Source organism: Alnus glutinosa, chromosome 5 (genome assembly GCF_958979055.1).
Source record: "Alnus glutinosa chromosome 5, dhAlnGlut1.1, whole genome shotgun sequence".
Taxonomy (NCBI): Eukaryota; Viridiplantae; Streptophyta; class Magnoliopsida; order Fagales; family Betulaceae; genus Alnus; species Alnus glutinosa.
This window is the reverse complement of record NC_084890.1, coordinates 8,831,572-8,857,144: the sequence shown is the minus strand read 5'-3', so window position 1 is coordinate 8,857,144 and position 25,573 is coordinate 8,831,572. Positions and strand designations below refer to the sequence as shown.

Genomic DNA, 25,573 nt, shown 5'->3' with positions numbered 1-25,573 from the left:
TAAGCACATGCAGTTTATGTTTACTTATTAGTTTTAATTAAACATTCCTTATACAATTTAAGACACCGACACAAGATTGTATAATTTAAAGCTCCATAAATCTCACAATTTGGTTATTGATCTTGATAAAAATTATTTTATAGTCTAGATTAAATTTTAGAGTATTTAAACAATTTTCAACTGGTTATTAAAAATTGCTTGAAAAGTTTTTACCGTTTCACATTGACATGTGATGATGCGCTTTAATAAAAAAAGAAAAAAGAAAAATATATATGCTCCTCTCAAACTATCACTCTATTGTCTAAGTGTCCTCCAAATTATTAATTGTATCAATGTCCCCCTAAACTATAAAAAAAAATGTCAATGTCCCCCCTAAAGCCGATTAGAAGACAAAAATAACTCTAGAAAGTTTCAATAAGACAAATATATCCTTACAAACTCGGGAAAAAAAAAATTTAAAAATGATTTTTTTTTTGAAAGGTTTAAAAAAGAAAAAACGAGGAAAATGAAAATTGAAGAGGGTGCCTCAAACTAAAAATTATATAAAACAAAAAAAAAATAAAAAATGAAAAACCTTGGTTTTTCATTTTTAATTTTTTTTCATTATTTTATTTTATTTTTTAATTTTATTCAAAATAGTTTTTAGTTTTTTTGTTTTGTTTTATAATTTTATGAATGATATTTTTGTTACTGTAGGGCACATTAATATTGTTTAGCAGTTTAGAGAAAATATTGATACAATTAATAGTTTAAGAGCACATTGGTAATTGAGTAGTAATTTAAAAGAAATATCAGTACTTTTTTTAAAAAATAAAAATAAAAATAAAAAAATCAGTTATAACGCTTATGACCGTTGGTCATTAATATCTTTTATGATTTTTGTTTAACGGTTTGGTGATGTTAGCATTGAATTTTGTTTTGACCGTTTGGTCAGCTCACAAAATATGACTATAAAAAGCGACACTTCTTGATAGAATTTAGTCCTATATTCTCTTATAAAAGAGTTTTGTCCTATTTTAGAAAAACAAAAACTTTTTTTTTTTATTTTTTTATTTTTTTTTTCTTTAATAAATACTTGAAAACGAGATTACAACTAAAGGTTTGACAGACCAAAGCTTAAAACAGAACTAAACCATTATCTAAAACATATCATGAATAAAGACAATCCAAACTAATGAAAACGTTGATCCTTCCCGCTGACTATTCGGATTGAAGGGATAGGGGGGGATAGGTGGGAAAAACAAAAACATTGAATTCTATTATATTCAAATTTGTGAGCGCTTGTTCAGTTTTATATACATTCAAAGGGTTGTTCATTTATTTTTCGTTTTTGAAATTGAATCGTTAATCAAGATAGATGCTATAGTATAATTCTGGAAAGTTGCGTGTCAATGAATCCGATCACACCGAGTTAAATATTTTGAGAGGCATGAATCAACCTTTAAGAACAATATTCTTACGTGAATCTATAGCATTGTGAGATATTTTCTTATTTTAATTTTAATCACTTTAATTTTATTGTTAATTTTTCGGATTGATATTATTTTGTATCGACCAGAATTTCTGCACATTGAAATAATATTCCAACATTGCTTACGTTGGCATATCATTTAAAATCTTTTATACCGTTAAATACTATAAAATTGTATCTAAACCACGAAATGGCTATCTTTAGATCAAATTCTGGTTAACCAATCTACCTTACTGTTTAGGCTGAAGACAAATTGATGATTACTAGATTAGACTCAAGTTGATTTCTCACAAAATCTCAAATTCCAAATCCTTAGTAGTTAAAGATTACAATTCTAAAAAAAAAATAAAAAATTAAGCACTATCATAATACATTTGAAGATAGTTTCAACGTGCTATCTCGTAATACTTGCTTTATTATTAAGAAATAATTGCACCGTTGGTCCTTACGGCTGGTCATATTGTTTTTTACTCCTTGTGGTTTAAAAAGTTCATGGGAGGTTCTCATGGTAAACAATAATTACAAATCAGTCCCTGAACACATTTTCTATCCAAAAGTTAACAAATTCCGTTAGTCAACCACGTCACACCCAATAAGAAGCCAACATGTGTCTATTACAATAAAAAAAAATATATAAAATCTAATAAAAATAAAAATAAATAAAATATAAATATTTATTTTTTTAAAAAATAAATACACCCAATCCCTAGATTCCCACACCGATTGGCGCTCTAATTTTCACAGCAACTTAGGCTTCAATCCCTTCGCCGGATTCCCACACCCACCGGTGCTCCAATTTTCACGACAACTTGGGCCTCAATCCCTTTGCCACTAACTCCGACCGGTTCTCCGACTTTGCGATTGGTTAATTAGAAGAGAGAGAGAGAGAGACCCGAAGGATTGGGGGAGGTTGAGGAGGCCAGAGAGGCTCATGGAGTCGAAGGCGGGGGAGGTGGGAGGCGGCGATGGGGTTGTATCCTCGCTGGCAATGATATCAGCCGGGTCCAGGCGAAGCATGACGACATACACCCCACTATATTCAAAAGTCAGAATCACGTTACTTGTGGGGGAAACAGAATGCCTTTAAGCCGAAAGATGGTTTTTGATTTTGTTGGGTAATTGAATTCAAAAACTATATTATGATTTGCGGTAGGACTTTTTTTTAGCTTCTTTTTGCTACGATTTTGATACATGATTCTTATACATGGGTGACCACGCGCCACCCCAGAGGTGGCAAGGGGTGGCGTGCGGCCACTCCCAAAAGGGTGGCTGTCCACCGTTGTTTATTTATTTATTTTTAAAATAAATATTTATATTTTTTTTTATTGTAATTGACACATGTCGGCTTTTTATTGGGTGTGACGTGACTGACTAACGGAATCTATTAACCTAGCGGATGAAAAATTGGTCCAAGGAGTGATTCGTAATTATTGTTTACCACGAGGACCTCCCATGAACTTTTTGAACTATAGGGAGTGAAAAATAATTATGGCCAACCCCATGGATCAACGATGCAATTATCCTTATTATTAATAATGAGTATGAGTGTTGTTGTTAAGATACTATAGTTTTTATTATAAGTTTTTTTTGTTTTTGTTTTAAAGTGGATACGATGGTTCATGTGATACTCAAGTAATATGTCATGTCAGACATTAAACAATTAAATTTAACATTAAATATATTTTTTCTTCCTTAAATTACCACTCATTTACGCATCATGCTCTTAGAAACTATCACTTATCACATTCCATCTCTTTAAACTACCATTTCTTAAAGAAAAAAAAAAACTATGTCGTTAGTCAAAATTTTTAAAAGAGCATGAAATGACGAGAATGCATTAAGTTTACAAACTAAATTTACTTAAATATCATTAAAGTTAAAAAGTAACAAGAAAAAAAAAAAAAAAAAATCACCTCCAAACCCCCCTTAACACCTAGGGGCCGAAACGCCCCTCAATCACTCCATGTGAATCGAAGGTAGTCGAGCCACCCTTGAAACACGCTAACCCGTGTTTCGGGGTGGATGACTCGTCGCTTTCATACAAACCATCCAAAATCGGAACTTAACAAATTGAGAATTTCATCCTATCATAGCATAGCAGATATCTTAGCTTCGTAGTTCCTAAGCGCGTGGGGAGCATGCCGTAACCGCGTCCGAGGTCATGCTAGCCAAGCTGCATGCAACCTTCGAAGAAGACAGAAGAGACTTCTCAACGACCTACAGGCTACAGTTAAATCCCAAACAGTAACGACGTCGTATCACTCATTTTGCCTCTTATCCTCAAAACGCTTCGTAGATCGGAAATTCTTCCAGGCTCCATTAATTCCCTGAAAAATAAAACCAGTGAGCTCAGAGTCTCAGACCAACAAATCCCACTCGCAAAATCCGAATCCATAGCCTCAAAAAGCTCCTCACGAACCTCCAAACGCCATGGCTTTGCCTGACATAGTGAAGCATGCCCGCAATTTCGCTGTCATGGTCAGAGTCCAAGGCCCTGTAAGTTCTACTCCTCTCCCTTTATACATGTGAAATTGTTTTCAGTGGTAATGAATTTGAACTTCCTTTTATTGATATTTAGGACCCAAAGGGCTTGAAGATGAGAAACCACGCTTTCCACCTATACCAGTGAGTCAAAATTGTCAATCACATCTCTATAACCATTTCCAATTTTGGGTTTTTATAGCACTTATTTAAGTTTTTGTCTATTTGGGTCTTTGTAGTTCTGGTAAAACAACGTTATCGGCTTCTGGGTTTTTACTTCCTGATACACTTTACGATGCTGTGGTAGCTAAGCGTCTTTACGGCCACAGTGATGGGTGCCCAGTATTGGTTGTGACTGTTGCGTCTGTTGTTGAGCCTTTTCTGTCACAACAACACAGAGAGAACTTTGTTGAGGTTGAAAAACTTGTAATATATTGTAAATGAGTGGTTGATGTTATTTTTGGGGTTGGGTTTTTAGTGTGTTTGCTTTGGCTTTTGTGCTTTTCAGGGCCGGCCTGAGTTGATTCCCGGTGTTCAGATTGATATTATGGTAGAGGTACGGGGATATTTTTAATGCTTTGTTACTTGGGGTGACAGCTATTTGTGGTTGACTTGTTGGCTTGGATGTGATGTGTTAATATGATTTGATTTGCAGGGAAAATTGGGGTCGGAGAAGGAGTCGATGGATTTGGATAATGGAGCTCCCTGTTGGATCTCTGCACAAGTTTTAACCTTAGTAGGTGTTTCATTTGTTCATTTGTCTAGTTGTATTTAAAGAGGCATAAGAAACCATTTAATTGTCGTATAGCTGTAAAAGGAGCTTGTAACCTTGCAATATATGGGATGTTAAGTTGTCCTTTCTTTTCCTATTCCTTGTTGGCAATTATTGACAAGATTAGTGATGATGGTTTATTGACAAGATTAGTGATGATGGTTTTCATTGTCTTGTGTAAATTGAATTGCCTTATTGTGCTAATATGTAATTTTAAGCACGAACTCATAAATGGAAGTCATCGTGGCTAGCTGTAGTAAAAAATAATATTGGCAATATTTTTACTATGCATATCATATAATATAAAACGAGGCTTTTCAAAAAATTCTAAAACTGATCCCATGTTATATTTTGTTTGATACTTCCAATTCTAATGTTGGCCTCACATAATTATGAAATTCTTGATACACCTTGATTATATCGTACTATCTTTGGCTACAACTTAATGATATGTTTCATCACGAGACTGCAATGCTATTGTCATGGTTAGTTCTTATTGTCAGTAACACTGGATGTTATGATTAAGTACTTCATGATTTGTAGCCTTCCTTTCTTGTTATTTCTGGAATTTATCATACCCCCTAACGTTTTATACAGGCTTCATGGCTTTCAGTGCTGATCAATTTTTTATATTTGCAGGCTGACATCCCTGCATCTGCTCTTGCTCTCCAAACTCTTACTGAAGCTTCCTTGGGCACACCAGAGAATGGATGGGAGGTTGGTTGGTCTTTGGCATCACACAGTAACAGTCCTCAGCCTTTTATGGATGACATTAGAAAACAGGTTAGTCGGGGAGAAAGTTTTCAATTTTAGTTTATCATTAATTCAAAATTTATTTGAACTAAAAAAATTTGTACATCAAACAAGAACGAGGAAAACCAGAATCACTGAAGTCATCAACTGAACTTCAAACGTAATATTGTTTAACTAATCAGCTTCCCATAGAGACCTGTCTTTCTGGAATACAATGTCAGGAGTTGTAGTGTTTAGAACAATCAAGTGATGCCCAACCAAATTAAAAGAGTTTGTTCTCTCATGTCTAATTGTTTGCCGCCTGTATTTAATCTGTTGTTTGCTTGAGAAATCTGGGAATGTATTTTCATACTTGGGACTTGGGAGGGAGCTCCTATTCTGATGATCTGCTGGCATGAGAGGGCACTATAATCCAAAAAAAAGTCAATAATAATTATTTTCCAAAAGATGTAGTACACCATTGTATGGACTTTGGATATTATTTAACTGAAATTCTATTGAAGCTTGTGGCTTTAGCAGCTGCAATTAAATGTAGAGATGAAAATGGGAACGGTATTTGTTTTTGATTTTTACACATTCATAGTGGAACCTGACTAGGGGATGCAATTTGATTTCGAGCCACATTTGAAATGGTTGACCTAAAAGAGTAAGTTGAAGAAATCCATACCAGAGGTCATCAAAGAAGAATTTCTTGTAAGTCTTGTAAATAAGCACTATCCAGTTCACAAACGCTATCTAGTTCCTAATCACTACTTTTTATTTTTTGGGTGAAATGATAAAACATTAACATAATATTCAATTCGCCTTTCGAATTTATTATTATTTCCTTTTCTTTTCTATCTTATGTACAAGCAATTTTTAAATGATTCGGATCAAGCGTGATGCTAAATCTTTCTTGGAGAGTCAGAGCCATTTGGCAGTGGGAGAATCAGGCAATTCAAGTCTTTTGGGAAAGTCAACAACTAGAATTGTGATTCTTGGAGTTTCCTTATCTCCCAAGGTAAAGTAAACTTTCTGTTCTTACCTTATCTACTAGCATAGCATATGGTAATAAATTCAAATTTAGTATATGCCGAGTATTTGCTGGCATCAGTTTTCTTCTGGTGGTTATCTAGATACTCAATTTATATTTGTGAGAGTGAATGGTGAATTCATGTTATTTAGGATGTGCCAAATATCATTATATCACCCTCCATTAAGAGGGGGGATTTTCTTCTGGCAGTGGGTTCTCCTTTTGGTGTCCTGTCACCTATGCACTTCTTTAACAGGTAGTGTTGTCTTTCTGCATAAATTTATTTTCTGCATAATTTTTTTTTTAATTTTTTACTTATAAAAAAAAACTCCAGTTTGGTTTCTTGAGAAGCTTGCATTGTGAATCACTTTCTAGCTTTAAATTGAAGTGAAACTTCTTAAATAATTTGTAAGGTGTCTTCTGTTGTTGTTGTTTACAATTGATACTATTTTCATATTGTAGGAACAATTCTTCTCTCGTACCCTTACATATTTAAATTCTCTATGGTATCCTTTGTCTTTTGTCAATTTACTCTTTTCTATTCTTAGTACTTTATGTCATAGGCTGTCATTTTGTATATGGCCAGATTAATTTCCTCTGTTATCCACTTTATCTCCCCATTCCGTTGAAGTTCTTTAGTCTTCCCCATTGACTAGAGGGGAGAGTTTATGTTAATAACATGATTTCCATAGTCCTCTAGCTGTTGTAATTTTTTTTTTTTTTTGTAAAGAAAATTGGCAAATATACACATTCATCCAATGGGACTCGAGCCCCCAACCTTACCCACCACTCCGTACTTACGGGGGTGGAGGTACCACTTGGCCCACAGGTCCTTAGCTGTTATGCTTATATGGAAAAGAAAAAAAATTCCTCTGGCTGTTGTGATGATGATTAGAAGGTGATGCAAAATACTGAAAGTAATTTTTTTTTTTTGTTCTAATCATTTATAAATTGTTTTTGTATTTCAAATAGCACGATAAACTTAGTTTAAGTATACTTAACGCTGCATTGGGTCACAACAATCAAGCTTTTTATTATTATTTTTTTTATGAATACTAATTTATTAGAAGAAGAGGTAAAGCTCTCGTACATGAAAAGTATACAAGAGATGCAACCATCACCCTATTGGTATCGAAAATCTAATAAGTCAACAAGATCTACCAGATTTGAGGAAGAAAAATTAGGAACATAAGCTACAATCCAATCTAAAAGCAATCTAAAAAATGAGGATTTTAAACATAGCACATTGGACTCGAGATCCTCAAATAGGCACCGGTTTCTCTCTCTCCAAATGATCAATGTCAATAATGCGGGGATAATTTTCTAGTTGGCCTCTTTAGAGTGTCCTTGCCCTTGAGTCTTCTAACAATGAAGTAGCTCTAGGATATTGTTGGGCATGACCTATAGAATTCTAAATAAGATGAGAACCAAGTGCCAGATCTTGGTAGTAAACTCACAATGGATGAGGAGGTGGTTTACAGTCTCCTCATTCTTTTTGCAAAGACAACACCAATTAACAAGGGTAAGAATTTACCTTCTAAGGTTATTGATCATGAGGATTTTGCCCAAAGATGTCATCTAAGTGAAGAAAGCATTGCAAGGTGGAGCCTTCACTTCCCAAACACTCTTTCGTGGAAATGGAGAAGACTCTCCAAACTGTAATGAGTTATAATAGCTCTTCACTTTAAAGCCATGATTACATGTTGGGATCCACAACATTTCATCTGTCTCTCTCCGGATGGGTTTTCGAGGAGTACAATAGGTTGAGGAATACAACAAGGGACTCTAGCTCCCAATCCTAGACTGCCCCAAAGAAATTCAGATTCTCATAGATACAAGTGCCTGAGGGGTCCAAATAATTCTACACTAAGGCCTCTTTGCCATGAGCTATAGAATAGAGTTCTAGAAATGAGGGCTTGAGAGTCGCTTCTTTGCACCAAACATCCTGCCAAAAACTAATGTGAGACCCATCCCCAACTTTGTAGGAGATCGAGTTGGAGAAATTCCCCCAGCCATTCCTAATATTCCTCTAAAGACCCACCTCGTATGGCGCACGAGTTTCCTCTTAACACTAGCCCCCCTGGATCCTATAGTTCTCAACAATCATCTGTCTCCATAAGGAATTCTCTTCTTGCACGAATCTCCAAAGCCATTTACCAAGTAAAAATTTATTAAAAAACATGAGGTTTTTCACACCCAACCCTCCTCTAGGAACTGAGGAGCAAACATTCTTCCAATTCACTAGATGAAGCTTAGACTCACCATCAAAACCATCCCAAAGAAAGTCCCTTTGAATACGCTCCGTTTTTCTAGCTATATCGGCTGGTAAAGGAAAAAGGGACAAAAAGTATGTAGATAAACTGGATAACTTGCTCTTGATAAGGGTTAGACGATCGCCTCGAGACAAATAGATCTTCTTCCAACTATCTAATCTTCTTTCCATTTCCTCAACTACCCAATCCTAAATAGCATTTGACTTGAAAGAAGCCCCCAGTATTTCAATGGCAGAGAAGAAATACTACAATTCATAATGTCGTCCAACTCATCTTGATGCGGTATGTGCCCTACCACAACCAATTCTGATTTCCGAAGATTGATCTTCAAACCCAAAACTGCCTCAAAACACAAGAGAATGTGTCCCAGATTAAGGATCTGAGCTTGACCTGCATCACACATACTAAGAGTGTCATGTGCTAAAGAAGATGGAAGATCTCCAAAGGAGCTGTGTTTTGGGGGTCAACTCGAAATCTAGACAAATAACCCCCAACCATAGCTCTAGACAACATCCTACTAAGAGCCTCCATGACAAGCTTTTGATTTTGTGCATTCATTCAGGTATTGTATTCTCAGAATACTATCCAAATATCAAAATTTTCTATTTAACATTTTTTCAGAATTGTATGATCTGAAAATATGTTCTACAGCATTGCCTGCCCTTTTAGAGATTTCGATGGTCAGATTATCCAGGGGACACTACTTTGATATTTGGATAGTATTCTGAGAAGACAATTCCTGAATGCAATAAGAGTGTTTTGAAGTCATATGAGTATTGATTGTTTTTCATTGGAATATTTATGTTGGCTGATATATGAATCTGGTACCTTTAGCTCGAATAGCACCTCCTTCCTTTGTAAGAGCAAGGTAATTGTGAAGTCGTGTCGTGGATATGTGGGTGTGTGTGTGTGTGTGTGTGTGGGTGGGGGGGGGGGGGGTTGTGTTCTCTCTCACTCTCTCTGTCTCTGTGCACAAACTCATGGTAGCATTCTATTTTGCTGACCCTTGTGTAATGCATTAGCAGTTTTTATTCTTTCTTGATTTAATAGTTTGGCTGCTTGTGTCAGTATATCAGTGGGATCAACTGCCAACTGCTATCCAGCTAGTTCATCGAATAGATCATTGCTGATGGCTGACATACGGGGTCTTCCTGGTGTGAGCAATTCTCTGTTAGATTCTCAATTATTCATTTGATGCTATTGGTTTCTCATTCCCTTTAATACTGAATCTGTCAGGAATGGAAGGTGGTCCAGTTTTTGGTGAGCATGGACATCTCATTGGTATTCTTATAAAACCGATACGGCAAAAGGCCAGTTTTGCTGAAGTTCAGGTAACTTGAGAAGATTTCTCTCTCATTCACATAGTTTGAACTTTCCCATGGTTAATTCATCGTGCAAAACTTTAGCCCTGGGTAACAGCTGGTCATTCCATGGGAAGCTGTTCCAGCTGCTTGCAATGACTTGCTGCATAAGGAGCCTCAAAATGTAGATAAAGGGATTCGTGACTACAAAGAAAACATGAATTCTGGGGGGAAAGCATTTATAATTAATGGCAAAGACTTAGATGGATCCTTCAGCTATATTCACAAGCATCTTAACCCGTGTTACCCCTCCCAATTGCCAGTTGAGAAGGCAATGGCGGCTATTTGCCTTGTTACTATTGATGATGGTGTTTGGGCATCTGGAGTTGTGCTCAACGACCAAGGCCTGATTCTTACGAATGCTCATCTGTTAGAACCATGGAGATTTGGGAAAACAACTGTCAGGAATGTAAGATATGGAACCAAATCAGAAAATCTTTCCTTCCTGTCTGAGGAATCTGCATCTCTTGGACAAGATAAAGTTGATGGCAACCAAAAGAGTCAGAGTTTACTGCCATGTTCGCTGAAGACTGTGAATCCTTTTGTCATTGATGAGCATGGGCGATATAAAACAAGTCTATCTTATGGAGGCAATAAAAACATACGTGTTCGCCTGGATCATACAGAACCCTGGGTTTGGTGTGATGCTAAACTAGTGTATGTTTGTAGAGGACCTTTGGATGTTGCCCTGCTGCAGCTTGAATATGTTCCAGATGAGCTTTCGCCTATCATCATGGATTTTGAATGGCCATCTTCAGGATCAAAGGCGTATGTTATTGGACATGGATTATTTGGCCCGAGATGTGGTATAGCTTGCTTAACTTATTTCTATGCTTTTGGTTGGTTGAAACCCCGTGGAAAATATTGCATTGCGTTGAGATGACATCTTAAATATTTATCTTTGTTGGATTTCAAGGACTTCTGTGTGTGCATGTGTCTAACAGAATAATTTTATCAATTTTTGCCCTTACTAGGTGCAATGAGTAATGTTTTTCTGAAATAACTTTTAATACTATGTTATTTGCTTATTTTCTTTTTGGGTCATATGTTGGTTGGACAATTTTATTAATTAAGTACCACTATACCACAAAAAGTCTTCAGTAGCCCTTTGCACATGTTTGAGATTCTGATAGTCTGATTTATTCTAGTACAAGTCTTAGAAGTCCTCTTTGCTAGTGCACATAAGAGGAGATTGCTAAGCCTTTTTTTTTTTTTTCAGAAATATGTGATTTAATTTACTTTGAAAAATGATGCAGTTAAACATAAAAAAATTTCTTGTTCAAACTATTATTCACCTCAGTTTGCTCCACTGTGTTGATAAGATGTATAACTATGTTCATAAATCTTGAAATTTGCTTCTGACTCCATATAATTCCAAAATGGAGCTTTTACTTTTAAGTGCCATGAAGGAGGACTAGTTTCTATTCTCATGAGATCAACATCTATTTCTGTTCTATGTTCTTTTTTGAATTTCAACAAAATAAAACAGTATACTTCCAACCCCTCACCCCCCCCCCCCCCCCCCCCCCCCCCCGGGCCCATATAGTTTCTCAAGACTTTGTGTACGATTCTGCTTTCAAATCCCCATCAGGCTTCTTCCCATCTATTACCTCCGGTGTGGTAACGAAGGTTGTCAAAGCAAAGATTCCCCACTCATATTTATCCAATCAAGAAGGAAATACGCAAGGACACTTTCCAGTGATGCTTGAAACAACAGCTGCTGTCCATCCTGGTGGTAGTGGTGGTGCCGTTGTCAATTCAAATGGTCATATGATTGGACTTGTTACGAGGTACAGTGACTGAAATTGTGCAAAAGTAAAATAATTTATTGTGAGGTCGAAGAGGGCCTTTTCTTTTTAATAATCAGACAGGAACCAATTCACTCTTTTTGCTATGCCCGTGAAGTTAAATTCCAGTTCCGGACTTTTGTGTTGTGATATCATGTGATGTTATTGGTTTTTGGTTTCTGTATTTTAATATAGATGGTTGGTAGTATGGAGATGCCAAATCCTTTTGAGTATATTTCTTTGGTTGAAGTTGGGGCTGCTTGCTACTAGGTTTGGTGTCATCTGTATCATTTAAAACAGTAGGATGGGAATTACTGGTAGAATTTGCTTTTTTGATTGTTTGCATTATCATCACCAACAATTCAGATTTTAAGCATGTTTCTTTCTTTTCTTTTCTTTTCTTTTTTTGTTTTTTTTGTTTTTTTTTGTTTTTGGTATAAGCTCCTCAAAGATTGCTGATTGAATTTCACTTTATTCATACAGCAACGCAAGGCATGGTGGAGGAACAGTTATACCACATCTGAACTTCAGCATTCCATGTGCCGCTCTGGCACCAATCTTCAAATTCTCAAAAGGTTATTGAGCTATGGCCTCTTTTAAAACCACATGGAAGATAAGATGATTCAACTTTTATTAACATTACCATCATATTAGAAAAGGTTCTGCTTCTATTATTCTTCAGAAATATGATCCCAATTTCACTTTCAAAAATTTTAGTAGTTCAAGTTCTTCAGAAAGTTGGGCAGTTTTTCAGCTAGATGTATATAGGCACCAAAACTTAACAACATGTTGTATCAGAAGTGGAAAAGATCATCCCCCTTTCCCTTTCCCATGTATTATTCTGAAAAAAAAAAATTGTTGCCTTGTTGAAATTCAAATAAGCACTGCAAAACCGAATCTGGCTCTGAAAATGAGAAAAACCCGAATGTCCTCTTTTGAAATTTAAACTGTCTTGTTTATGATGTGAAGTAACAAAATTAAACTCCTTATTGAATGAATGATGTTGTACATGATAAGTGAGAAAAGAAAGAAAGGAGATAGAAAATATAGTATTCATGCCATATGGTTTTTTTTTGGTCCCATGAATTCTTCACTGTAGTCACTGAAGCTAGGAGTATGCTTGTGGTAGTATCTGATGACTTGGCTTTTTCTCCAACAGATATGCAGGATTTGTCACTTCTACAAATCCTTGATCAACCAAATGAACACCTTTCTTCCGTCTGGGCATTGATGCCACAGCTATCCCCTAAGCCCCCTCCTTTGCCTGAGCTGCCGCAATCACTACCAGAAGATAACAACAAAGAAGGGAAAGGTTCCCGTTTTGCAAAATTTATGGCTGAAAGACAGGAGTTGCTTAAAAAGTCCATCCAACTTGGCAAGGTGGGAAGGCATTCTGATAAGATTATACCAAGTAAGTTATGAACATCTGACGATTTTGCTGCACTGCATAAGAGAGCATCAACAACAAGAGTGAGATCAGGTCCATAGCCCATCCTGTGATAGGTTCTAGCCTGCTTTCTGACCCTCACAGATCGGAAGAAGAATGAATAGTTGGTGGGACGTGTGTTCTTTTCGGAATTATCATGGCAAAGAAAAGCACCATATGCATAAATGAATACCTGTGTTCAACTCAGTTTTTTTTTTTTTTTTTTTTTTTAATAAATATATTTTGTGTGATTTATTTCTAAAATTAGAAGGATGCCCATATATTTTATTTATTTTCTATACTAAGCTTGAGTAAGAAAATGGAACCATCACTGACCGTACTTTATCTCCATCAACGAGCCGATTTTGAGTTAGTACTCCTTCCTTAAGAGACCTTTTGTTTTTTCAACTTGAGCTTTACAAAGCTTTCATTTTGTGTTCGAGCTTGAGTTTGAGTACAAATCAAATTTAAACAAATCCAAATCAAATACACATTAAATTATTATTTTTTTAATCCAAGCCACCCAAAGAGAATGACTCTTACCATTCTTTGACATGGCTGATACTTCAAATGAACAGAAGAACCTCAGGCCGCACCTACAGCACTATATCGGGCCGAAAATTAATAATAAATTATGCTGGCAAGGATTGGGTGGAAAGTGTCTTTGAAAAAGGAATAGTATTTATAAAAAACTAGTGTCATGGTATATACCAATTTTATTATAAAAAGACTGAAAAAAGTGTCTTTGAAAAAGGAATAGTATCTTATCTATCATTCACAACATTTCTTCTTCTTGGCGTTCACTCCAATGCCCTGTTATACCCGAAACGGCTGGGCCCGCAGCCCCGCCTTAACGTTTTCTTTCCTTCAGAGCAGCCGCATCTCTTCGTCTCATTGGTTTAATCGCTCCTTTTCGTCGTCGTCGTCGTCGTCGTCGTCGTCTTCAAACAAAAATCATGTCTTCACCTTTTACCTTTTTAAGGAGCGATTCAATTTTAACCCATGACAAGGAAAACGACCTGACGTCGTCATTATTTATTTATTTATTTTTATTTATTTTTAAGATGAGTGACGTGTCTTGCTTATTACCCTTGGATTTCTTCTTTTAAACACAGATCATCCTCCCATTTAAAAATGTGAGGATATTGGAGGGGAGCCGCTCCCCATCGACATTGTGATTATAAGACTAACTAAATTAAAAGGACATGGGCTGCCCCCCATGATAGTCCGGAGTATTTCCCAGTAGGAGAGAGATTCTGAGAGAGCGAGAGATGGGGGAGGCTTCCAGTTACAAGGAGTACCTGGCAGGGTTGCTCGCCGGTGTCGCCACCGTCATCACCGGCCACCCCTTCGACACCGTCAAGGTAACTATATATATATATATATATATTTATACCTATTCCTACACAAACACAAGTACATGTACCTATTTTTTTCTATGGTTCAGTTTGGCGATTCTAATGTTGTGATCTATGGTTTTCATTTTAGTGCATGTTGCTTTCATGGGTGTCAGACTTTTCTGATTGGAAGTCTAATAATTGGTACGAGCTAGAGTAACACCATTGACCCCCCAAGATTTTAATCTGGGACGATCTTATTTCTTTTTTCATGATAAATTAACCGAAATATTAGTGAGTTCAATCAACAATAACTATAGAGGTGGGATTTAGATTGGTATTCGTTGAACTATTCTCTCAATCACATTTGTTAAAAAGAATGTCTTTACACGTTATGAATGTTCGGCGATTCATGTATTGCTGTGAATTTCTAGAAACTTAGTTATTAGATTCTTTGAAAGTTGAAATTTTTAAATATAGAGAATTTCATTTTGTAATTAATAGAAGGATGAATGGTGCATTCATTTAAGTGCAATTCGTTCTTCCATTTTAAGAATTGAGCTTTCCCTTAGCTTCATTAAAAGCTTTGGATGTGTAAGGTTGCCGCCTCTATAAATTGTGCAATGTGAAGGACAGATGATTGTTAATTTATATGAATACTGAAGTTCTTTGTTGTAATGCGAACTACAAATTTAAGCCTTTCTTTGCACGAATTCCTCATCACAACCCATCAGAATCGGAAAATTGATTCCTGCTCAACAATTTAATTGTACCCAGCACTACCTTTTTGCTTCTGTTACTCTTTTGATGTTTTACAAGTTCCCCATTTTATGATGATTGATGAAAGGAAATGATTATTGATACCATGGGCTCTAATATCTTAAAATATGATCATTTGTATGTTGAAATGAGTGAACTTATTTCATGTATTTGCTAGTTTTGCAGTAAAAATAACAGTGTGTTCTTAAGCTTCTCTTGGATGTTTAATTCATTTATTAGGTGAAGCTGCAAAAGCACAATACCGAAGCACATGGGGTTACATACAGGAGTGGTTTACATTGTACTGCTAGGATACTGAAGACTGAGGGAGTATGGTTCTCAAACTTTTTCTTGTGAGAGACAAAAATAAGCCATGGTTATCTCCGTATGTGCAATTTAGATTAATAAAAGGTTAGAGTAAACTTTGTTGTTTAATTAAATTGTTTCAGCTAGCAACTCAAACGAATCATCCTATAAGTTAATTGTGAATACTAAAAAATTTGCCGAGTGATTAGGGATAGTATATTTTTGCTATCAATAAATCTGTAATTAAATTCAATATTCACTATGTGAGATGATTTCTTTGGTGATCCATCAATAAGAAGAGTCCAGAAAGAAGGTATAATCTGATCTTAAATTGCCCAGTGCATGATGGACCGTGTTATCTTGTATGCTCTTGGCTTTATATAAATAGTTACCTTTTATCGTACTTCGCGCTATTCAAAGATTAACCTAGTTATATAAGGATAGTTTGCAGATTTACCGTTGAGTGCTCATTCCGCCTCCATGGTTGGCCAAGATTGACCTATTTTGGCTGTAACCTTCCACCTTCTAAAGTTAAACCTTAGTTTGGGTTCAACTACAAAGGTTGAGCCCTATGAAGGTGCATAAAAGCCTGCAGATTGCTAGGGAAGTTTGTGGAATGTCATATCTTGCATTATGCAGGTAATCTGGAAGTTGAATACTCATATAGTCTATAATTGTCAGTTCAACACTAACATTAAGACTAGTTGAGGATGAAGTCACTAGTGTTCATTTGGCATCTGCAGTTAGCCTAATATATAAAGACATCAGTAATACAATGAATGGGATACTATATTTATGCAAAATGATTCTAAGATATGCTATAAACATTTTGTTAATGGTTTGTAAAATTTGGGCTAGTCGTCTTAACATAAATTCATGAGTTATGCAAAAGCTTAAAGTTACTTCCATTCCTTTCTCCCAACTCTTCACAGGAGAATAGACTAGCCGACTAGGTATACATTCTAGTGCAGATTGAATGACACTGACATTTCTCATAATTTAATAGTTAAAAATACGTCAAAAAGTATTTCGTTTTACATTAAACTCACTTTAGAGTCTTAGTATCTATCATTCTTTCCTATGGTTAATTTGAAGATTTTGAAGTATTGAAATAAACCAAACATTTCAATTATCTTAGGAAAAAATTTTGGAAAAGGGAAAACCATAATATTAACGGCCTTTTAAATGCTGAAATGATTTATAAAGGAGTGGCCCCAAAATTGGACTCACTTTTCCTTTTCTCTGTTTTGTTTTCTTTTGCCTGAAAATAATTGTTCAAGTTCTTTTTCCTGTAAACAGCTTTTCTCTCTTAAGTTATGAAGCAAAATCCGTGTCTTTCAAAAATTATCTATAGTTTGGAATGCAACACTTATATCAAGAACAAATTAGTGGGTTAACTGTGTTGTAGAGTCTGTAATGCATCAAAATGTGACTGTAAAACACAAATCTATCTCTTCTGTCCAGTTTATATAGCAATCTATGCCCATAAAAATGCATGAAGCTCTCTATATTTCAAGTGTCACCAACTTTTAAATTGCTCTGAAATGACTATGTAGATTGTTTTCGCTTCCCATCTCGGCTTGGGGGTTGGGTTGGGTCAGGGGTTTGTAGTATTTGAATTTTCCACACATCTTTTCCCCTGGAGAAACCAAGTGAAAACTTGTCTTTGACAGGTTAAAGGACTTTATAGAGGTGCAACATCATCTTTTGTTGGGATGGCTTTTGAGAGTTCACTTCTTTTTGGCATTTATTCCCAAACGAAGCAGTCACTACAGGTTTGCTTTATTTGGATAAGCTTTTAACTGATTTTATTTTCCATCAATCACTTAGATGATTGTGCGGTTATATTTCTTCTGAAGGGGTCTTGCATCTGTTTTATGGTTACATAACAACCTTTCAATTTTATCTTTGTTCTGTTCATGAAGGGAGGTGTACAAAATAGTGGCCCACAGCTCCAAGTAATAATTCCTTCTGCAGCTTATAGCGGAGCTCTTATCAGCTTTGTGTTATGTCCATCAGAGCTTGTGAAGGTAAAATGAATGGAGGGCTTGTATGTTGCACAGCTGTTTTCTATATTCACTCTGTTGTTTCTGATGGTACTCTTGTGACACTGAGCTCTTCAGTGTAGGATGCAAGTTCAAGGCACCGACTCTTTGGTTCCAAGGTCAAGGAGATACAGTGGTCCCCTTGACTGTGCCCTTAAAGCCGTAAAAACTGAAGGGGTGAGAAAATCCTCTCGATTTGGCAACATTATAAATGATGCGGTTTTGAGCTGACATAACACCTTTCAGGTTACGGGCATTTTTCGTGGAGGTTTTACAACATTGCTAAGAGAATCTTTTGGCAATGCAGTCTTTTTTAGCGTTTATGAGTATGTCCGTTATTACATGCATTCACGACTAAAAGCTGCTTCATCTGACAACAGCCACTTGATTGACGTGGGAATTGGGATTGTGAGTGGTGGCCTTGGGGGTGTTGGTGTATGCCTCTTGAAAACTTAAGCATATTTCTGAATAAAAAGTGTTACACATTTCAATTATTTCATCTCTGATTCCACAACCATTCATTTTGTGAATTTTTTTCCTCCATTCTTCCAGTTTTGGTCTGCTGTTTTGCCCTTCGATGTGGCAAAAACCATAATTCAGACTGCCCCAGATAAAAGCTCTACAAGAAATCCTTTTCAGATCTTGAGCTCGGTAAGTTGTCCTGATTTCCTCCATTTCATGATTGTCATTAACGTCTGCCTTCTTGTCTCTATTTACAAACAGGAAGAAAAGAAAGAGATAGCCTCTTTTTTTTTGGGTTCTTTTTTCTTTCTTTTCTTTCTTTTTGGGGTTTAGAAGAGAGAGAAGCTGAATGGGTCTTCTGTTGTAGATTTACAGGAGGGCTGGATTTAAAGGATGCTATACAGGTCTGGGTCCTACCATAGTTCGGGCATTTCCTGCCAATGCAGCAGCAATCGTTACCTGGGAGCTAGCTATGAAACTTTTAGGCATCAAGCATGACTGAGGATGGTCTTTTGTTCTTCAATTTACCAAATGCTTTAATTTTCTCTTCCCATTCCCTATAGCACATTCACTCGTTGCTGCTTGGCAAGATTTCATCCAGAAAGTTATTGACATGGTCTGACCAGGGAGTGCTGATATCTGATATAAAATCTTCACTCGATTCTTTTCGAAATGAAGCTCCAACATCTTATTTGATAGTCCATTAATTAGGACAAAAGTGATTTCTTTTGAATCATTGTGATTTTTTCATGTAAGAGCCTCTTTGCTGCGCCATTTTTTTTTATTTTTTTTTTTATTTCCCCTTTTTCCACTGTAGGGTGGTTGGAAGATTGACTTCATAGAGTGGTTGAAGATGTTGCTCAAGCATTTCAGATTGAGTTAGGTTTGTAAAAATTTCAACACTGATTGTAATGCTCCTTAGTTGGGGCATTTTTCAAGTGCTGGACAAGTCCGTGCTCAGTCAGGAAATATGAATTTTGTTACCAATATTAATGAGTATGATGATCTCTCAAATTTTGAAGTTTTACAAATTAACATACTAGGTTGCAGCTAAGGCCAAGAACTACCAGTTTCTTGGGCTTAGGATTCGACTGTTCAGCCATTAGTTTGTAACCAAATAAATTGAAGGTTGCAAAAATTGGCTCGTTCTCTTTCTGTGGTTGGCAGCAGATGTATGTATATATAGTTCCTTTGCTTTGCCTTTTGGCGGCTAGCATGATGTATCCATGGCTATCCATATGATAGATCTTCCTTGTGACTGTGTTACTGATCCCAAACCTATAGCTATTAAATTGTTGTTTAAGTCTATCAGTAGGCATCCAAAAATGTATATAAAGTCATACACAAACAACCTCATGAGATTAAATCAAACCCATGTATTAAATTACTAGCAATCAATCTATTAAGACAAGGAGATGAAAACCATATTAAGGAACAAACACCTAAACTAGTGAATATAAATGATAACTAATTAATGTGCTGAAACTCTTGAGCTTGTTTTGAGAGATGATTGAGGGGGGACCTTTAACCGGCCCCCCTCCCTTCCTTTGAATAAAAAAGACAATTTTATTCAAAAATGAAAAACAAAACAATAATAAAATTGCATTTTTTATTCAAAAGGAGGGAAGGGGGGCCGGTTAAAGGTTCCCCCTCAATCATTTCACTTGTTTTAATGTCCAATACCATTATAGAGGGTTTCAATTTTGGCCATAATTGTCTCGATCCTCCGAGACATTATGAGTTGAGCCACATACACATCCATAATAGAAAATAGAAAAAGCAAGTGAAGTAGCTACACAGTTTGGACGCTGCTAGTGTCTCGATTAGGGTCGACAATTTTTGACATGATCTGTGAACTCAACAATAAATTAGTAAGTTAGTATTAATAGAGTCTGACTCATTTAATTAAATATTTCAAGTTAGGGCTGACATAGTCTTACACCAACACGAGACATTTATGATTGAAAGTTTTTTACATGATCCACAAACTCAACACGAAATTAGCGAATTAGGGTAGAAAGGTTTAACCCGATTAATTAAATAGGTCAAATAAAGATTGACCTATATAATCTTATACTCATGTCTTGACACAAATTGCCGGTCCTAATCATAGGGTTCCTAAGAAAAATGCTTCCCTCTTTAGAAACTACACACCTTCACTGCTATCTCACCTCACCCCCACAAATTCAAGGACAACAGTTACGAAGACTATGAAGTGGGCTACCATCTTCACCATTACGTTTACTATCACTGGGGGACATGGAATTGTGCAGTCTCATCACTATCTGCATAATTGAGACGTACGGATAGGTTCAATAATGTTCGTTTTTTGGCTGGGTATTGGGGGCCTATAGATCCTTCAAGAATCCTTTGAGACGTGCGGATAGGTTCCTCTTCCAGGTAACTAAGAAAATGGCGGTCATATTAGATACCAAGCACAAAATACTGGGAAAGCTAAATGTGTTCTCTCACTCACAACATCATAATTCAGTAGCTGCCACCTTACTTCATGCAAGTAACCATGTGTTTATTTCACGATTAAGCCCAACTTCTTTGTCCATAAAGTACCAAATAATATTAGTTGAATCGGGAAAACTCACCTTAATATGCTGCAAAAACAGCTTGGAAAGGGTGAGAAGCTCAAAGAGCTTATGCATTTGGGGATCAACCTGAGACCCCTTCCTGAAAATATTAACCTTGATATCATATTATATTCTTAAGGGAAAAGTTCCAATTAATCCAAGCCAATGGAGCACAAGTGGAGAAGAAATTCATGTAAATGGAACAAATAGAGACACGTTGCTTTAGAAGGGTAGGTCAATATAGCAATGATTTACACTTTCGAACAGAAGCCACCAGTTGTATGGTGCCATATGCTGTTAGGCAATAATTATTTAAATATATAGATAAACTCAACAGCAATAGTGTGCATAGTGCAAGCCAAGCCAATTGACAGAAGAGAGAGAGCCATACTGTACGTAGATATGGAGTTTTATGGGAGAGAGGTCTAAAGTCCCTCTTCCGTTAGCTTAATTACCTCCAGTTAATAATCCTTTTCAACTGGAGCCTTCTCTATGAAAGTCAGATGAGCTTTTCCGACGCCTTTCATTGTGTCCAGCCAGACGCTTGCGACAGCTCCTTTTATATTCATCGAACTCTGATATATCATGGAACCTGTAATGCAACATTTCAAAGAAACGCTCAACATGAAGGAAAACAAACTTTGTCCTTCTACTTTTTCTCCCTCATTAGGTACTTTGTTTTCATTTTTCTTATTCTCATTTAATTCCTTTGTATCTCCTATGTGAGTAACACTACCTTCATGGCAGAAAAACTAACAAGCAAAACTAGTGGCAGTAGGGCGTCTTTTGTCTATATATCTAGTATGTACATTCCAAGAAATGAGAAAGAAAAAAGCCTGTGCAACAAACCTCTGAAATTGACTTGTTTCTGAAATGTACAGGAATGAAATGATTTTGTTTGTTTTAGTTGAAATTGGAAATGAGTCGGTTTGGTTAATTTCGAGGATAACCGGGCCTCAAAGAACAGTTTTAACTTTTTTACAACTGGCTTCATGCCCTTTCTTTCCATCTTATGTCACGTGTCGTCCATCACTCTCCCACAGAGACCCTAGCTTGTCCTCTGTCTTTCTTCTTTTCCACACATTACTTTGTCACTCAGCATCTCTCTCCCGTTTCCTAGACAACCCAGAGAGTATTCATGTTACATACCAGGCATGAGAGTGATAAATGAGAAGAAGAGTCCCACCAGCCATAAACAAGTAGTTCAAATGATACAAACTTTGGGTAAAATTCACCCTTGAAAACTGGATAACAAAGGGAGGGCATCCAAGAGTTTATATATACACGGTTAAGCTTGTACTTAAGCCATGTAGAACACTTAAGATCGTAACATGTTTATATATATTGTTAAGCTTGTACTTGAGCCACGTAGGATACTTACGATCATTGCATGTCACCACGCTTCCAAATCCAACATCCACAACGGCCCACTCTATCTCATAAGTCGCCCCTCCGTGACTTGGACCCGTAATGTGAAACCTGGCTCTGATACCAAAATGTTACGTGCTTAATTTCACAAACACATTACGAATAAATTTAAATAGTAATGAGCGTTTTGGATTATTATCAACGCTCATTACTATCTAAATCTATATGCAAAATTAAATAATGCGGTTATTACTGCATGCAAAAATGACGATGCTTATCCAATAACTTTTTTGTCGACTTTGGGCGGTGAGCATCTGCTTCCGGAGGAGTGCAAACTTATTTTGTGTCCTGCACCATTTCTGGGCCTAACAGTTGTCTTTCACCAACTTCATCATAATACAATGGCAATCTACACTTGTGTCCATACAAAGCTTCATATGGTTCTATGCCAATAGTTGCTTGGAAGCTATTATTGTAAGCAAACTTAACTAAAGGCAAGTATTGTATCCAACTACCCTTGATGCCTAGTACGCACAACCTAAGCATATCATCAAAGGTTTGAATGGTTCTTTCGGATTGGCCATCGGTTTGCAGATGATATGCCGTGCTAAAGTTCAACTTTATTCCCATTGCATCCTGCAATCTCCCCCAAAACATCGATGTGAACCGTGGGTCACAGTCTGACACAATGAAAACAAGCATTCCATATAGTCTCACAATCTCCCACACACACATTTCTACAAACTTGTCCAGAGAATCTATAATCTTGATGGCAGAAGTGGGCACTCTTCGTGAGTCTATTAAAAATCAGCCATCTGACATCTTGTTCACCTGGTGCTTTTGGTAGACCAACAACAAAATCCATAGTAATTTGATTACATTTCTACATTAACACTTCGAGAAGCTGAAGTTGCCCAGCTGGCCTTTGGTGTTCAGCTTTCACAAGTTGAAACGAAGGGCATTGTGCAACATACTCAACAATATACCGCTTCATGCAACACCACCAAAACTTTTTCTTCAAGTCTTCATACATCTTGTTACCGGGGTAAATAGTGTAACCGTGTCTGATGAGCATCATCCAGAATTTCTCTTCTCAACTCAGCATCATTGGAAACAACTGTTCTCCCATCTTCCACCTTCAATACTCTATTTGGATAGAAATGGAAACCCGTTGCTTCACCCCGAGTGGTTTCCCTAAGGAGGTCTCCCAACTCTAAATCGTTTTCTTGTGCTTGTCTAATTCTGTTCAGGGCTAACGGTTCAACCACTAGAGTTGCCAGGACTGGCGCCTTGTCAGTCAGCACATCCTCAATCCATGCTATAGCAAATTGATGGGCTAGTTCTTCGATAACCATTGCTGGATTAGTCTTCTCTTCACGAGATTTCCTACTTAGTGCATTAGCCACAATATTAGTTCTACCGGGATGATAGAGGATATGACAATCATAGTCCTTTATCAACTCTAATCATCTTTGTTTCCTCATATTTAGATCTGTTTGCATAAAGATGTACTTAAGGCTCTGGTGATCAGTATGGATTTCACACCTCACCATAGAGATAATGCCTCCATATCTGATGTAGAACAGATTATTGCAGAATATTAATCAAGAAAGAAAAGAGTCGAGTGAGGACAGATTATTGCAAAATATCAATCAAGAAAGGAAAGAGCCGAGTGAGGTGACGATTAAAGAATAATTCATATAATAAGATTTTCTTTGACACCAAGTTTTACCATAACTAGTTTATTTCTTAGGCACCAAGTTTTGCCATAACTTGCTTATTCTACCTTCTTTTGTTTTATTTCCGTTTGTAGGAGATTTATTTCCTTTTAGTAGCTTTATGGTTTCATTATAAATAGAGGAACAGTTGAATTGGAAATTCATTCAAGTTTATTTTCAATAATAACTTAGTTTTCTCTATCAACGTGTGTGTTGGTGTTTGTGTTTGTGAATTGAGAGCACCAAGTTTTGCCATAACTTGCTTATTCTTCCTTCTTTTGTTTTATTTCCGTTTGTAGGATATTTATTTCCTTTTAGTAGCTTTATGGTTTCATTATAAATAGAGGAACAGTTGAATTGGAAATTCATTCAAGTTTATTTTCAATAATATCTTAGTTTTCTCTATCAACGTGTGTTGGTGTTTGTGTTTGTGAATTGAGAACACAGTTTCTTTTTCACGTTCCATCGCTTCCTATTAACAAAACTAACGCACATGACTCACAGTGCAAGCGTGAGTCTTGTGCGGCGCAATATGTCTAGGATTCTAATGATAGGAAACCTACTCCTATCCAAAGTTCTAGCACTAAGTGGATAAGGCTGTGTTATCTTAGAGTTCAAACTCTATGTTAGATAAGATAAGGGATAATGTCAAGAAGAGTTATAGTTCTATTGTATTGGAAGCAATCGTGTTTATCCTAGGAAGTTATGTTTATCTTCAACGATTGTAAGCTTCTATAAGTATCAATGAAGGCTCAAGTTGATGAGCAAGGTTAAACAGCCAAATATATCTAAGTTCTATCATGGTATCAGAGCCATATCATAGACTAACGTCTTGATCTATGGCCAATTCCGATTCCGAGTCCACTGCCTCCGCAGCTTTGGTGGCTTCCACTGCTACTCAAAATCACCCACCCAACCGACAGCTACCACAAGTTATTTTCACTCAACCCAAAATGAAACACAATCTCAACATCAAACTCTCCAAAAGCAATTTCTTGACCTGGAGAACCCAAATCCTTGCCTATATCAAAGGCCAAGACTCCTATGGTTTGCTTGACGGCGTCGTCACAGCCTCCTGCTCAAACAATCCTGAATCCTGCTACTAATGTTGGAGCCCCTGCAACTATTGTCAATCCTGAATTTCTCACGTGGAGTCCAAGGGATCAAATGATTCTCAGTGTCCTCATCTCCACCCTTACCGAACCTTATGTTGTTCACACCATTGGTTGTGCTACATCCTCGGCTTTATGGACCACCTTGATCACCATGTTTGCTTCTCAAGTCCGTGCTCGAGTTATGCAAATCCACTTCCAACTGGCCACAGTCAAGAAGGGAAATAACTCTATCACAGAGTATTTTTCCAAACAATCAAGAATCTTAGTGACACACTTGCAACCGCTAGTCAACCTCTCAATGACTTGGAGAGAGTCTCGTTTCTTCTCAAGGGCCTTGGATCCGAATATGATCCTTTAGTTACATCGGTCACTACCCGAGTTAATCCTCTCTCCATTGACGAGTTATACAGTCATATCCTAGCTCATGAGATGCGTCTGGAATAGCAAATTCCAGCCCTTGATATTCACCAACTGTTTGCAAATTCCTCCCCTTGGGCTCCCATGCAAAGGGGCCGAGGATACTGTGGCTGTGGTGGACGACCAAT

At 36.7% G+C, this 25,573-nt stretch overlaps 3 protein-coding genes across 9 annotated transcripts in view; 2 read left to right on the top strand and 1 right to left on the bottom strand.

Annotated features, from left to right (window-relative positions):
* Positions 1 to 3,596: 3,596 nt before the first annotated feature.
* On the top strand, positions 3,597 to 13,587 carry LOC133868008 (glyoxysomal processing protease, glyoxysomal). 2 transcript variants are annotated; one of them, XM_062304796.1, is made up of 14 exons: positions 3,597 to 3,967; positions 4,050 to 4,096; positions 4,192 to 4,366; positions 4,461 to 4,508; positions 4,608 to 4,688; positions 5,364 to 5,507; positions 6,355 to 6,477; positions 6,642 to 6,745; positions 9,831 to 9,916; positions 9,999 to 10,093; positions 10,182 to 10,929; positions 11,715 to 11,913; positions 12,394 to 12,485; positions 13,070 to 13,587. In XM_062304796.1, the coding sequence occupies exons 1-14, from the start codon at positions 3,902 to 3,904 to the stop codon at positions 13,330 to 13,332; spliced, it is 2,271 nt and encodes a 756-aa protein (XP_062160780.1). In that variant the 5' UTR covers positions 3,597 to 3,901; the 3' UTR covers positions 13,333 to 13,587. The 2 variants fall into 2 exon arrangements, with proteins under 2 accessions (XP_062160780.1, XP_062160781.1); XM_062304797.1 differs by having other exon boundaries at positions 3,598 to 3,967; positions 6,385 to 6,477.
* Positions 13,588 to 14,450: 863 nt separating this feature from the next.
* On the top strand, positions 14,451 to 19,259 carry LOC133868027 (mitochondrial arginine transporter BAC1). 4 transcript variants are annotated; one of them, XM_062304820.1, is made up of 9 exons: positions 14,642 to 14,700; positions 15,673 to 15,843; positions 16,190 to 16,377; positions 17,412 to 17,513; positions 17,664 to 17,768; positions 17,862 to 17,960; positions 18,030 to 18,218; positions 18,336 to 18,434; positions 18,613 to 19,259. In XM_062304820.1, exons 3-9 carry the CDS (start codon positions 16,372 to 16,374, stop codon positions 18,745 to 18,747), a joined length of 735 nt encoding a protein of 244 aa, XP_062160804.1. In that variant the 5' UTR covers positions 14,642 to 14,700; positions 15,673 to 15,843; positions 16,190 to 16,371; the 3' UTR covers positions 18,748 to 19,259. The 4 variants fall into 4 exon arrangements, with proteins under 4 accessions (XP_062160803.1, XP_062160802.1, XP_062160804.1 ...); XM_062304819.1 differs by lacking the exon at positions 16,190 to 16,377 and having other exon boundaries at positions 14,451 to 14,700; positions 15,673 to 15,762; positions 18,621 to 19,259; XM_062304818.1 differs by lacking the exon at positions 16,190 to 16,377 and having other exon boundaries at positions 14,457 to 14,700; positions 15,673 to 15,762.
* Positions 19,260 to 25,573, bottom strand: part of LOC133868028 (squamosa promoter-binding protein 1) — a 24,082-nt gene continuing 17,768 nt past the window's right edge. The window contains exons 2-3 of one of the 3 annotated variants that reach the window (XM_062304824.1): positions 22,209 to 22,312; positions 21,576 to 21,943 (exon numbers count right to left, since the gene is read on the bottom strand). In XM_062304824.1, coding sequence (XP_062160808.1) covers positions 21,876 to 21,943; positions 22,209 to 22,312 — 172 coding nt within the window. In that variant the 3' untranslated portion in view covers positions 21,576 to 21,875. Of the gene's footprint in view, positions 19,530 to 21,025; positions 21,420 to 21,575; positions 21,944 to 22,208; positions 22,313 to 25,573 lie in introns of those variants that run through there. The other 2 variants (XM_062304823.1, XM_062304825.1) reach the window with 2 other exon arrangements.